Below are 13437 nucleotides of genomic sequence, written 5' to 3'. Positions count from 1 at the left end.
TCATCCTAGGAAAGTAAACACAGATGCAGACTTCTTGTCCTGTACACCACAGAATATGGAAGAAAACGTGAAGGAGTGCACGCAGCAGTCTTCCCCTGAAGTGATTAGCACAATTGTCAGTGCAGTTGAACCACATAGCAAATATAATGTGGACTGGATTTCACCCATGACATGGAACCCTGCTGTTACAGAAGTACTACCAAATCAAGATGACAGTACAGAAAGGACTGTGTTCCTACAAGAAATAAAACAAGCAGGCCCAGCCATTTCTTGGGTGTTACATCTCAAAAGGAGCAATGAAAAACCAGACAGAAAACACTGACTCAAGAACCAGCACAAGTAAGGCAGCTGCTAAACCAGTGGGAAAAGTTGCAGGTATCAGAGAAGGCCTGCTGCAGCGCAAAACAGCAAACTGTACCCAAATAGTGCTCCTGAAAAGTTGTTTATCAACATCTACATTCGGAGATGGGTTACTTGGGGGTAAAGTGAGTCTTGAATCTCAGTAGGTGGTCTGATTGCCTTGGAATACAAATCAATGAGGATCTCTCAAAGACTTTCAGTACATCCCACCTCATTAAAAAGTAATAATTCTTGTACTATCTGAGGAGCTAGAAAACTCCATGTAAATCATTAAGCACATCCCCTTCCACCTCCTGAAAATGTTCAGTGTTCAAAATTTTATATCATATTAATTCAATTGGGCTTTTTCATTTTTTCATTTTTTTTTGTTCTTCCCGCACTGCTCAAGGAGGCTGCCTGTTCAGGTAGCTCTGTGTCTGTGTGTTCTGTTTCTTTTGTTTGTGTCTTTTTACCCATTTTCTTTATTTTCTTGATAATGAGGCCTGTTCTAAAGTTGAAGTTATTTTTAAAAACTTTCATTGACTTTTTAATGGAACATTCAACGGAACTTTCAGACTACGACTGTGCTGCATGTCCTCGCTTTGTCTTCACGAGGAATCAGCTGATCGTGCTGACGAAGCCGATGGCTTTGTTTACATTGCAGCGGCCAGTGATTCCAGCAGAGCTGAGATGTCCTTACTGGGGCTGATGCTATCCCAACAACAAACCCTGGGTCACCAGTGACTTAAAGTCACTGAACCAGAATAAAAGCATTTATGGCAGGAGACAGGGAGGAAATGAAGAGGGTACAAAAAGAGTTTAAAACCTCAATTAAGAAGGCCAAAGAGGAGTACAAGTCCAAGCTGTAAAACAAACTAGAGCTGAGCAACACTTGTGATGTCTGGAGATGCCTAAAACACATCACTAGCTTCAACCAATTCCAGAAGAGGGTAAGCATGAATGGACGAATGAGTTAAACCAATTCTTTGTGCGGTTTGACAATGGCTCCTCTCCTGCTCCATTGCATCTGTCTCCTACGCAGATTAACACACCCACACAACTATGCCATGGGCTATCCACAGCCTCTCCTTCCGCCACCACAGCCATTCACACCTGTGACCATCAGCAACCACTGACTTCAATGGCTGCCTCTCAGCCACCCCCCAAAATTGGAATGTCCAGTGATAGTACATTCACTGCTAATCATGTGAAGAAGGAACTGACAAAACAGAGCAAAGACAGCAAAGCAGTGGGACCTGATGGCATTGAACCTAGGGTGCTGAAACTGTGTGCAGAGCAGCTGTGTGGAATTCTTCAGCATCTTTAATCTGAGCTGCAGCCTGAAGAGAGTCCCAGTTATGTGGAAAACATCTTGTGTGGTTCCTCTCCCCAAGAAAAGGCAACCGATAGCACTGAATGACAATCAACCTGTTGCACGGACATCTCACTTAATGAAGACACTTGAAAGGCTGATGCTAGCTCATTTGAGACCTTTGGTCAGAACAGCTCTCTATCCTCTGCAGTTTACATATCAGGATGGCATTGGAGTGGATGATGCAGTTATCTACCTGGACAGAATGTACTCTCACCTGGACACATCAGGCAACACTGTGAGGATCATGTTCTTCAATTTCTTCAGTGCATTCAACACCATACAGCCTGTGCTGTTAGGGTAGAAGCTACGGCTGATGAAGGTGCATGAATCTATCAACTTATGGATAATGGACTATCTGACTGGATGACCTCAGTATGTGCGACTGCAGAGCTGTGTCTCAGATAAGGCTGTGTGCAGTGTTGGGGCACCCTAGGGGACTGTGTTAGCTCCATTCCTGTTCAACCTGTACACCTCTGACTTCAGGTACAACACAGAGTCGTGTCATCTGCAGAAATTCTCAGACGGCACGGCCATTGTGGTCTGCATGGGGAACGGACAGGAGGAGAAATACAGGAAGCTGGTGAAGGACTTTGTTGACTGGTGTAAGCTGAACCAGCTGCAGCTAAACATCAGTAAGACTAAGGAGATGGTACTGGACTTAAGGAAGTCCAAACCTGCCTTGTCACCAGTCACCATTGATGGAGTTGATGTGGAGGTGATGGGGGCATACAAGTATCTGCATGTGCACTTGGACAACAAGTTGGACTGGAGGTGTAACACTCTCATGGTGTACAAGAGAGGCCAAAGCCATCTATAGCCATCTTTTGGTGCACTAAGGTTCTATGGACATGCTACACTGGATAAAGAGAGAAGCTAATTCAGTGCAGACTGTTACAGCTGTAATGTGTTGAAGAGCGCCATGTGAGATCTTTCTTACCCTCTGCTGTAAGGATCGAGTCTCCTTACTGCAGAGATCTTCAGATCAATAAAAATCTATCTATCTATCTATCTATCTATCTATCTATCTATCTATCTATCTACAGTATCTATCTATTTCATAAATTGTTTTTACTTTTCACAAAATATACAAATACTTAAACATTTAGATTTCCTGGGTAAAGTTTCACTGTAACTGATAACACAATAGTAGTGTGCTGATCTAATATCTGTTCAGTCACTAAAATGTATCCACTATGCTCTTACAAAAGTTCCAGAGTGGACTTTATGAAGTTAGCTATTTAAAGCATTTCTTGCATGTTCTAGGCTAAATAGTGGAGATTTATGGAGAAAAATTATACCTACTGCTGTTAGATCAAGTATGGGGTCAATGTCAAATGGGTTTGCATGATCATATATAACAAGTTATGTTCACGATGTGCTAGGGCCGCAAAGATCAACACAACACTGTGATAATAGCATGCTGATCGATGTTGGGATGTTGGTGTGTGTGTCATGTCATTACAAAATTCTGCCACCTTAATTTTTTAGACATAAATGCATATCCTGCTTGTAGCAATAAAACTGCCCTGCTCAGTATTTATCCTCAATCAAACTGTTCCCTCCCACACTCACACTAGCTGAACTTTATAAGTTTATCTCTACATAAGTGAAAAACACTGGACTAAAGGTCTAAAGACCTAATTTACAGAAATCTCACCTGAGTGTCTCTAGTTTACAGTGTGAACTCTTCACTCCAGCAGAGAGCAGCTCCACTCCTGAATCCTGCAGTTCGTTGTCACTGAGGTCCAGCTCTATCAGGCAGGAGTTTACTGATTGTAGCGTTGATCCCAGATTTTTACAGGCTTTCTCACTAAGATTACATGTAGCTAGCCTGCAAACAGAGATTGCAGTGTACTCAATGAAGAGTTTCTGAATAGACATAAAAGTACATCATATTGTTTAGATAACACACTAAAAAAGGTATCTGGGCATTTTTATTTTACCAGTAGGGTTAGAGAGTCACAACAGTATTCTAAAGCCACAGGAAGTGATAAATAAAGCTGTTAGTATTTCATGTTAGTCAAGTCAAAATTTATTTATATAGTGATTTTTACAACAGTTGTTGTCACAAAGGAGCTTTACAGAAAAATCTAGGTCCAAGCCCACATGAGCAAGTCATTAGTGACAGTGACATGGAAAAACTCCCTAAGAGCAAGAAGAAGAAACCTTGAGAGTAACCAAGACTCAAAATGGGGACCCATCCTCTTCTGGGTGACATCAGATAGCAAACAGCATTAGTATAAAATATTAAAATACAAAAAGTGAAAAACAGGTGGAGCAATGGTTAATTAGATAGTTTGAGTTTATGTAGCAGCAGCAGCATCATCAAGAGAGTCAGTTCATGAAGGTGAGGTTTGCACAGCTTTGTACTGCGTGAATCTCAAAGGTGGTCAAACTGGTCCAGAGGGCTGAATCAGTCCACAAGGCTGGCAAGCAGTGGGCACCCGATCAAGGCAGAAGAAGCAACAGCATCAGACTGCACAGGATGGGGAACTGTTCAAGTTGGCAAAGAAAAGGAAACAGAGTTAGTTCTGTAAAGAGTGACTGATCACAGATTACAGTATTAACAGCAGCACAGACTCTGGCAGGTCTAGTTATTGCAGCCCAAATAAAAGGGACATACCAGAAAGGTAACAGACACATGAGGCTCCCTGAGATGTCAGCACCCCTCTGCTCCACTGTCAGCAAACTTGAGTGAATGCATAGAGCAGTGGGACGACAGCACCAGCACTCCCAGTTTACCATAATACTCTATGTCCATGAACCCCCAGATCTGCATCTTTTATCTAACAGGGAAAGCTAATTACCAATTACCAGGCTTGACTAAACAAGTAAGTTTTAAGCCTAGACTTAAAAACTGAGGCTGTGTCTGAGTCTCAAACACTGATTGGAAGATTATTCCAAAGCTGGGGGGCTTTGTATGAAAAGGCTCTCCACCCTGATGTAACTTTATTAATTCTAGGTACTAATAGTAAGCCAGCACCCTGTGAACTAAGTAGGCATAATGGTTCATAGTGTGAGAGAATTGCACTCAGTTACTGAGGGGGTTCAAGTACGTTTAGAGCTTTATATGTCAGTAAAAGAATTTTGTGATGTGAAATTTAACTGGCAACCAGTGTAGGTTTGGTAAAATTGGGCTGATATGGTCCAACTTTCTGGTTCTTGTGAGACTCTGACTGCAGCGTTCTGGACTAGATGAAGGTTGTTAAGGCTTTTGCTGGAACATCCAGACAGCAGGGCATTACAGTAATCTAGACTTGAGGAAATAAATGCATGAACTAGCTTTTCTGTATCCTGTAGGCACAAAGCATTTCTTAATTTAGCAATATTGCAGAGATGCACGAAAGCTATTCTAGTAATATTTGTTATATGTACATGAAAAGACAGATCAGGATCTATTGTGATGACAAGTTTTTTTTTTTTTACAAATGAACCTAATGCAACTGAGAAATTGTTAAGTTTTAGTGTTAAATTAGACAGTTTGTTTCTATCAGCATTTGGACCAAGAAGCAGAACCTCTGTTTTATCTGAGTAGGAGAAAGTTACTTGACCTCCAGTCTTTTATGTCTTTTACACAGTCCTCAATCTTGCTAAGTTGAATTTTATCATCTGGTTTGCTTGATATATGTAACTGTGTGTCATCAGCATAGCAGTGGAAATTGATGCCATGTTTACTGATAATGGTGCCCAGTGTTAACACATATAATGTGAATAATATAGGTGTCCTTGGTGAATATGTATGTTAACAGTTTGTGTCTTACTAGCTTTATTTATTTTCCAATCAAGAAAAAAAACAGAAAGCTCACCTGAGTGTCTTGATTTTACAGTGTGAACTCTTCAGCCCAGCAGAGAGCAGCTCCACTCCTGAATCCTGGAGGTCATTGTTACTAAGGTCCAGCTCCTTCAGACAGGAGCTTGAAGATTGTAGAGCTGATCCTAGATTTTCACAAGCTTTCTCCCCAAGATTACAGATAGTTAGTCTGCAAAAAAGATATTAAAATTTAGTAAAAGAAAGATTTCTGAATACACTGACAGCACAATTATATCATATTCTTTAGACAACACACTAGATAAATGTGTTTGCATGTTTTATATTACTGGTAATTTAGTATTGAGATACAGTATAATTTTAATAACACAGAAAATCCTAAATAATACTGTTAGTACATCACATTAACAGTTTATTGCATATTTCCATCTTATTTTCCACTTAAGAACAAATTTCCAGAAATTTCACCTGAGTGTCTCCAGTTTACAGTGTGAACTCCTTAGTCCAGTAGACAACAGCTTTATTCCTGAATCCTGCAAGTCATTCTTACTGAGGTCCAGCTCTAACAGTGAGGAGGTTGCTGATTGTAGAGCTGATCCCAGACTTTCACAAGCTTTTTCACCAAGATTACAGATAGCTAATCTGCAAACAGATATTACACTGTGCTCAAAGAACGAATAGTGTAAAAGAATAAGAAAAGTATCGTATTGAATACAATAGCATTCTAACATTTCAATCAGAAAATCTTCAAATTTGCTGTTAGTACATCATGTTGACAATTCATGCTGAAACTTGTTTGAAGTTTGCTACAGAAGATCAAGATTCACCAGCAGGTTCCGTGAAGTCTTAAAGATTTAAAGACTTTGAGTAAAAAGATGGGCCACAATTTATTGTGCCTTATTAGCTCATCTTATTTCTATTCAGGAAGGAATTCTGAGAAAGTTCACCTTAGTGACACCAGTTTACAGTGTGAACTCTTCAGTCCTGATGAGAGCAGCTCCACTCCTAAATCCTGCAGGTCATTGCTACTGAGGTCCAGCTCTTTCAGAGAGGAATTTACATATTGTAGAGCAGAACAGAGAGTTTCACATGAATCCTTGGAAAGATTACACCCAGCTAGTCTGCAAATAAATAATTAAAACAAAATACAGGACAGTTAAAACAAGGCATATGAAACCAATTTTCACAGGAATTATGTGTTATGAATGCTGAATGAGTTGATCAAAGTGTACCCATTTTTAATGAATAACACAACAACCATAATTATTGTTATTCCAAACTACCACAGTACTGCACATCTCACTAGTTTGCTTCATAAACTACACTCTATCCAAACAGAAAGACATTGAACCTTTAAATATTCTCCCAATTGCTCTACATGAAGCAAGACATATAGTGCCCTTCAAAATTGTGACGAGTCAAACAGAATCAGACGCTCGCAGATAAAAACTACAAAGGAGGCTTTACTAGAAAAAGCGCAGTACACTTTCGTGGTCAAGAAACAGGCAGGGATCAATTCCAGAAAGCCGACAAAACACAAAACAAACATACACCAGGCAAACAGTCCGAACAGGAGAAGGCAAAAACGTGGTCAAAAACACAAGCAGAGGGTCTGAGTCCAAAATCCAGAATCAGGTAAACAATCCAAAGGGCAGGGCAAAAGACAAAGTCAAAAAACAAGGCAAAGGTCATACATGATAATCAGATATAGAAATAAACGCTCAGTAGATCACAAAAGACAGACACAATACTTTGCAACTGGCCTAGTCTAAAGCCCGGGCTTAAATACTACACTAAGTAGACATATGATCAAACACAGGTGACATTGATTAGTATTCCGGAGATTGTGAACGCGGATATGAGTTTGGGGTCAGGTGGGGAGTCATGTGACCTTCCTGAGTGTTCTGGGAGTTTGAGTCCGGCTGTCTATCTTCATCGGTTGGCTGTGGGGAAGTCAGGTGATCTCCCAGAGGACTCTGGGAGATCGAGTCCGAATCCAACAAGGCACTCGGCGGATGCGTGACAAAAATGCTGACACTTCTGGTGTAAGTTGGTTGTAAAAAAAACATTCTTCATTGTTTAACTTTGATCTTTAATTCAAAACATTGAAAAAATCTTCATTTGAAGTACAATGACTGAAACAAACAATTTATGAAATGTTTTGTTTTTTTTTTAATCTGGAAACTGAAGTATATCCCCGAGCAAACTAGATAATACAGCAATGATGTGCAAAATAAGGTTATTGAGCTGCACAAATCAGGAAATGGCCACACAAAATATCTAAGCAGATGAAAAAGCCCATTTTTACTGTCAGGCCAATATAAAAGAAATGTAAAGCAACTACAGATGTGTCTTTTCCCAGCAGATTCTTTATAGGTCTATATTGACCACACACAGAGTAAGGAGACACCAGCAGATATTGGCTACCTCTGAAAGGCTTTAACTGGGACATTCCAGTAAATCAATAATCCAAATAACACCACAAAATCAACACAAACCTCAATTTCCAAGAACTTTGAATGCTGTGCAAAATATACATAAAAACATAATGCAGTAATGTGCAAAATATGTAAACCTTATATTTATTTAAAATTGTACAAAGACAATATCATAAAATAGTCTGAAAAATGTATGTTTTGAAAAATGTATGCCCATTTTGAATTTGATGAAGTGAAATATTTTCCAATTCTTGCTTGATATAGGATTTCAGCTGCTCAACAGTTCAATATCTCCTTTGTCATACTTTTTGTTTCATGAGTGCCACATGTTTTCAATAGGTGACAGAACTGTGCTGTGATTAGAAGCTGGATGGTACCTCTCCTCTTTAGCCTGGAGGACGCAGCATCCATGATTTCCAAAAATAATTTCAAACTTTGATTCTTTGGACCACAAGGCACTTTTTCACTTTGTCTTTATCCATCTTGCATACACTCAGGCTCAGAGAAGTCAGTGGAGTTTCTGGATCCTGTTTATATATGGTTTCTTCTTTGCATGGTAGAGTTTTAACTAGTATTTGTGGATGCAGTGATGAACAATATTCACAGACACTGGTTTTCAGAAGTGGTTTCCTGAGCCCATGTAATGATTTCCACTACAGAATGATGTCTGTTTTTAATGCAGAGCTGCCTGAGCAGCAAGATCATGGCCAGCTAATGTTAGTTTTTGGACTTTTCTCTTGCCTATAGAGATTTCACCAGATTTTCTAAATATTTTAATGATATTTTGTAATGTCAATGATGAAATCCTCAAATTCTTTGCTTTTTTTAAATGTATTGCTGGCATCAAATTCATGCTGAAACTTGTTTGAAGTTTGCTACAGAAGATCAAGATTCACCAGCAGGTTCCGTGAAGTCTTAAAGATTTAAAGACTTTCTGAGTGAAAAGATGGGCCACATTCCACCTGAACACTGTGAGAGACTTGTATCTTCATACAATAAGTGTCTTGAAGCTGTCATTGCAACAAAAGGTCCTAAAACAAGTGTTATATGAATTTCAGTTAGTGTGTTCAATACTGTTTTCCTAAATCATTTCAATTTATTGCACATCATTTTTATAGTTTGGAATATTTGGAAAGTTTTTTAGCTGTGTAGTTTTATTGCGTTAGTATCAATGTCTGATCAAAATTAATGTGAATAGAAACATTGGAAATATTTTAAATAAAAATATGTTGACATGTTTGTGTGTCAGTGTCTGTACATGTGTGTTTGTTTTCTCTTCCCTCTCAGTTGCTTTCTCTCCTGTTTTTTTGGCTTTCTCTTTCCTTCCTAGGTTATCTGATATATCAATCACCACTATCTCAAGGACATCATTTGTCACCTTGCAGAGTTCCAAGAGGCAGAGCTAAGTCTTTAAAGCAGTGCAGCAGAATGCATTGTCAGTCCTGGGCATCTTGTGACATCAGCATTTTTAGCACTATATATATATATATATATAAAGCCATGGCTAGATTTAGTCCCATCTATCGTACAGCCATTGCTCACTTCTGCCCCTGCTATCTTACAGTCCTGCTAGTTGTAGCACTTGCTAGATTGAAGCTCTACAATCTTGCAGCCCATGCTAGCAGGGCCAGCTTCAGCCTTAACCAGCTTTAGAAGCTTGTTTACCAGTTTGCTTTGTTAGCTTTAAAGACTTGTCACTTCTATTAGTCCCCACTAGCTTTGTTTAGCCCTCTACCACATTGGTTCTGTTAGCCTCTGTTAGCCTTTGTTACTTCTAAAGTGACTGCACCATTTGTTGTTGGTTAGTCTGTAATGCCTGGTAGGACTGGCTCTCAATTCTTTTAAACTGGTGCTTCTCCCCTAGGAGATTGGACAGGTTAGTCTGTGTGTGCACCTACATTTACATTTATAGGTACATCATTGTCTAAACAGGCTAGTTTAAGGGCAGGTACCACCTCTATTGTGTTTTGTCAGCTTAGCATGAAGTAGCAGGTACAGTTTTCTTTCTTGTTTTTGGTTATGTAAGGTAGCTGTTTAATTGTGCGAGTAGTGTGTTTTGTCAAATTCCATTCTTTGACCCTTCTCAGATTGCCCAGTCTGCAGTACAACACCTTTATATCAAATTGTTCTTTATTTATAGCTTAACTTGTTTATATGTTTGACTTATTCAACTGCAATTTTTTCCCCCAGTGTATTTATATGTTATATTAAGGTAGATATAATACTTACCGAGCTTTTCTGTAGACAGTCACAGCTGGGATCAGTCTGCTATAACCTTTTTCTAATGAGTTGTATTTCTTCAGGTCCAGCTCATCCAAAACCCCCTCAGACATTAGAAGCAAGCAGGCTAGTGCTGAACACATTCCAGGAGAGAGCTTCACCTCTGGTTGTTTCTCAGGTTTTAGATACTCCTGAAGCTCTCTGTAGAAAGAATGATCATTCATTTCAGCCAGACAGAAGAACAGATTGATTGATCTGTCATTTGAGATATGATATTGTTTATTTTCTCTTTTTATTAGTGTCTTGATGCACTCTCTAGTTTTTTCCAAGCTACTCTGTGTGTGGTCCAGTAGACCCTGTAGGAGTCTCTGACTGGACTCGATTGAGATGCCCAGCAGGAAACGGAGGAAAAGATCCAGGTGTCCATTCTGACTCTCTACAGCTTTATAAACTGCTCCCTTCAGCAGCTCATCAAGTGGAACATAATTAGATTGCAATCTGTTCTTATTTGTCTCACTGCTGTTTCTGTTCTCAGAGTTCTCAGTGTCACTGCTCTCAATGTATGTACTCTCATAATCATGATCATCCTGCAGGAAAATTTGCAACTCTCCCATGTTCTTGCTCTCATAGCAGTGAAACACATAAACAGCAGCCAGGAACTCCTGAAAGCTCAGATGAACAAAGCAGTAGACCTTCCTCTGGTAAAGCACACATTCCTCCCTAAAGATCTCAGTGAAAATCCCAGAATATACTGAGGCCTCAGTGACATCAATGCTGCTTTCTCTCAGGTCCTCTTCATAAAACATCACATTGCCCTTCATCAGCTGTTTGAAAGCCAGCTCAGCCAGTTTCAGAAGAATGGTTCTGTTGGACTCCAGCAGATTCTTTGGGTTTCTCCTCTTTTTCTCCTCATACTTCTCGTTCTTCATGTTTGTCTGAGTGAGCAGGAAGTGTGAGTACATTTCAGTCAGAGTTTTAGGGATTTCTGTATGACGCTGTTTGATGATTTGCTGAAGAACAGTGGCTGAGATCCAGCAGAAGACTGGAATGTGGCACATGATGTGGAGGCTCCTCGCTGTCTTAATGTGGGAGATGATTCTCTTGGCTTGGTCTTCATCACTGATCCTCCTCCTGAAGTACTCCTCCTTCTGTGGGTCACTGAATCCCTGAATTTCTGTCACACGCTTGATGTATTTAGGAGGGATCTGATTGGCTGCTGCTGGTCGGGAGGTTATCCAGATCAGAGCAGAGGGAAGCAGCTCTCCTTTGATGAGGTTTGTCATCAACACACCCACTGATGATGTCAGGGTGATGTCAGATACTTTCTCACACTGTTTAAACTTCAGTGGAATTCTACTTTCATCCAGACCATCAAATATAAACACAGCTTTGAGCTGATCATAAATATCTGGGTCCAGATCTTTGAGCTCAGGATGGAAGTCACACAGAAGTCCATGAAGACTGTATTGATCATCTTTAATCAGGTTCAGCTCCCGGAACGGAAGCACAAACATGAGCTCTACATCCTGATTGGCTTTTCCTTCAGCCCAGTCCAGAATGAACTTCTGCACAGAGACAGTTTTTCCAATTCCAGCGATGCCTTTAGTCAGAACACTTCTGAGCTCTGGCTCTTTTGGTCTGTTATCTTCTTTTCTTTCTTTGTGTCTGAGACTGTCAGCCTTCACAGCTCTAATGTTCTCTTCTAGTGTTTCTCCTTCAGGACCTTGTAGAGGTTTAAAGATGTCTAAGCAGTTGATTGGAGAGTCTTGTACGCGTCTCCTGGATGTTTTCTCCATCTGCAGAACCTCATGTTCTTCATTCACTCCTTCACTCTCTCCCTCTATGATGTAGAGCTGTGTGTAAATCCTGTTCAGGAGGGTTTTATTCTCTTCTGTTCTGATTCCCTCAAATAAGCTCTCGCACTTGTTCTTCATGCTGGTTTTGTGTCTCTCTAAGACTCTGTGAAGGACGTCATCCACTGATTGGTGAATATCTGCCAGAGTGTTTGTCTGCAGTGCTGTTTGTGTGGAGTGCTGCCTAATCAGGACCAAAACACAGTAACATAAACATCATTAACACAAATACCCAGAATAATATTCTGATCATTTATTATAATTGACTTGAGATTTTTTATCACTAAAGGTTTCTTTTGGTTGACCTCAGACTCCCAGGACAATCTTTATGGTAAATGTATTGCACATTTGATTTTTCCAGTCAAAAACTAATAAGAACAAATATTCATAGACAACTGTAATATAGCATTAATAGTCTTATTTAAATATTGCATGTGTGGGAATTCCTGTAGCTACTCATGGTTAAAGGTTAATAAACATGCACTGTTTTCTATATATTTACAAAAAAAAAAAATACACTTCTCACATTTTTCCAATATTCACAAGTCAGCAATTGTGACATGATTGGAGTTTTATTTGGTAATGTCACAAAATATTATTACACATAATGTTAATGCCCTAAATTGCATGTAAGCACATGTTTCATAGATGACCCCCAAGTACTCCTGTGGAATTCCATGAGTTATTTGTTTACTAATGATGGCTGATAACCTGTACTACACTGTTACACAGTGACAAACATCAATAATTTACATAACCATAATAATCTTCTGATCATTTATTGCATAACATTTGAGCTAAATATGTAAGCAAATGTTTTTATAGATGACCCCCAAGTACTCCAGTGGAATTATATGAGTTTTATGTTACTATATGTGATATGATGATTACATGTGATAACATAACCTGCACTTCACTGGCTGCCTGTTACCATCACAACCCTGAGAAAGTGGACAGACCAGGATGAGGAGGCTCTGCACGCTGGACTAAAGGAGACACACTGGAACTTGATAGGATCCTCATATGGAGAGAACACAGATGAACACTGACTAAACTGTTTCCTCAGTAACTACTCCATTTTCCATAAACCCCCAGTTTTAAAGGGCATCATCATGGGCTACTTGAACAGGCTAACATCAGTTCGTGAGTTCAGGCCATGCCTGGTGGTAGTATGTGGGGAGACTGATTGGAGGGGGAGTGGACTCTGAGAACTTGGGCTGGAGTTCTGGGCAGGTTCTGCCTGTAGCTAGAAGGCTGGACCTTCATAGCTGTAGTAGTACTGAGGAACAGGGAGGATATGGGGTGGAGGTGGGGATTGAGAACACTTTGACACTGTGCTACCTTATCAAAATGTTCTCCCGTAGCGCCTATTTACAGGTAAACCCGTAAATAAAACCTCTAGGTATGATATTTTGATAGGCTAAAACTCCTTATCAAAAATAC

The 13437-nt window shown here is 39.8% G+C and overlaps 1 protein-coding gene across 1 annotated transcript in view; it reads right to left on the bottom strand.

The window, feature by feature from the left end:
* The window catches only part of LOC118797380 (NACHT, LRR and PYD domains-containing protein 12-like), a 30507-nt gene that overhangs the window by 13601 nt on the left and 3469 nt on the right, over positions 1–13437 (bottom strand). The window contains exons 4-8 of the mRNA XM_036556721.1: positions 10151–12178; positions 6431–6604; positions 5952–6125; positions 5521–5694; positions 3372–3545 (exon numbers count right to left, since the gene is read on the bottom strand). Coding sequence (XP_036412614.1) covers positions 3372–3545; positions 5521–5694; positions 5952–6125; positions 6431–6604; positions 10151–12178 — 2724 coding nt within the window. The remainder of the gene's footprint in view (positions 1–3371; positions 3546–5520; positions 5695–5951; positions 6126–6430; positions 6605–10150; positions 12179–13437) is intronic.

The sequence above is a fragment of the Colossoma macropomum genome, unplaced genomic scaffold, assembly GCF_904425465.1.
Source record: "Colossoma macropomum unplaced genomic scaffold, Colossoma_macropomum, whole genome shotgun sequence".
Lineage (NCBI taxonomy): Eukaryota > Metazoa > Chordata > Actinopteri > Characiformes > Serrasalmidae > Colossoma > Colossoma macropomum.
The sequence above is the reverse complement of the archived record's forward strand: the minus strand, read 5'-3'. Positions and strand labels throughout refer to the sequence as shown.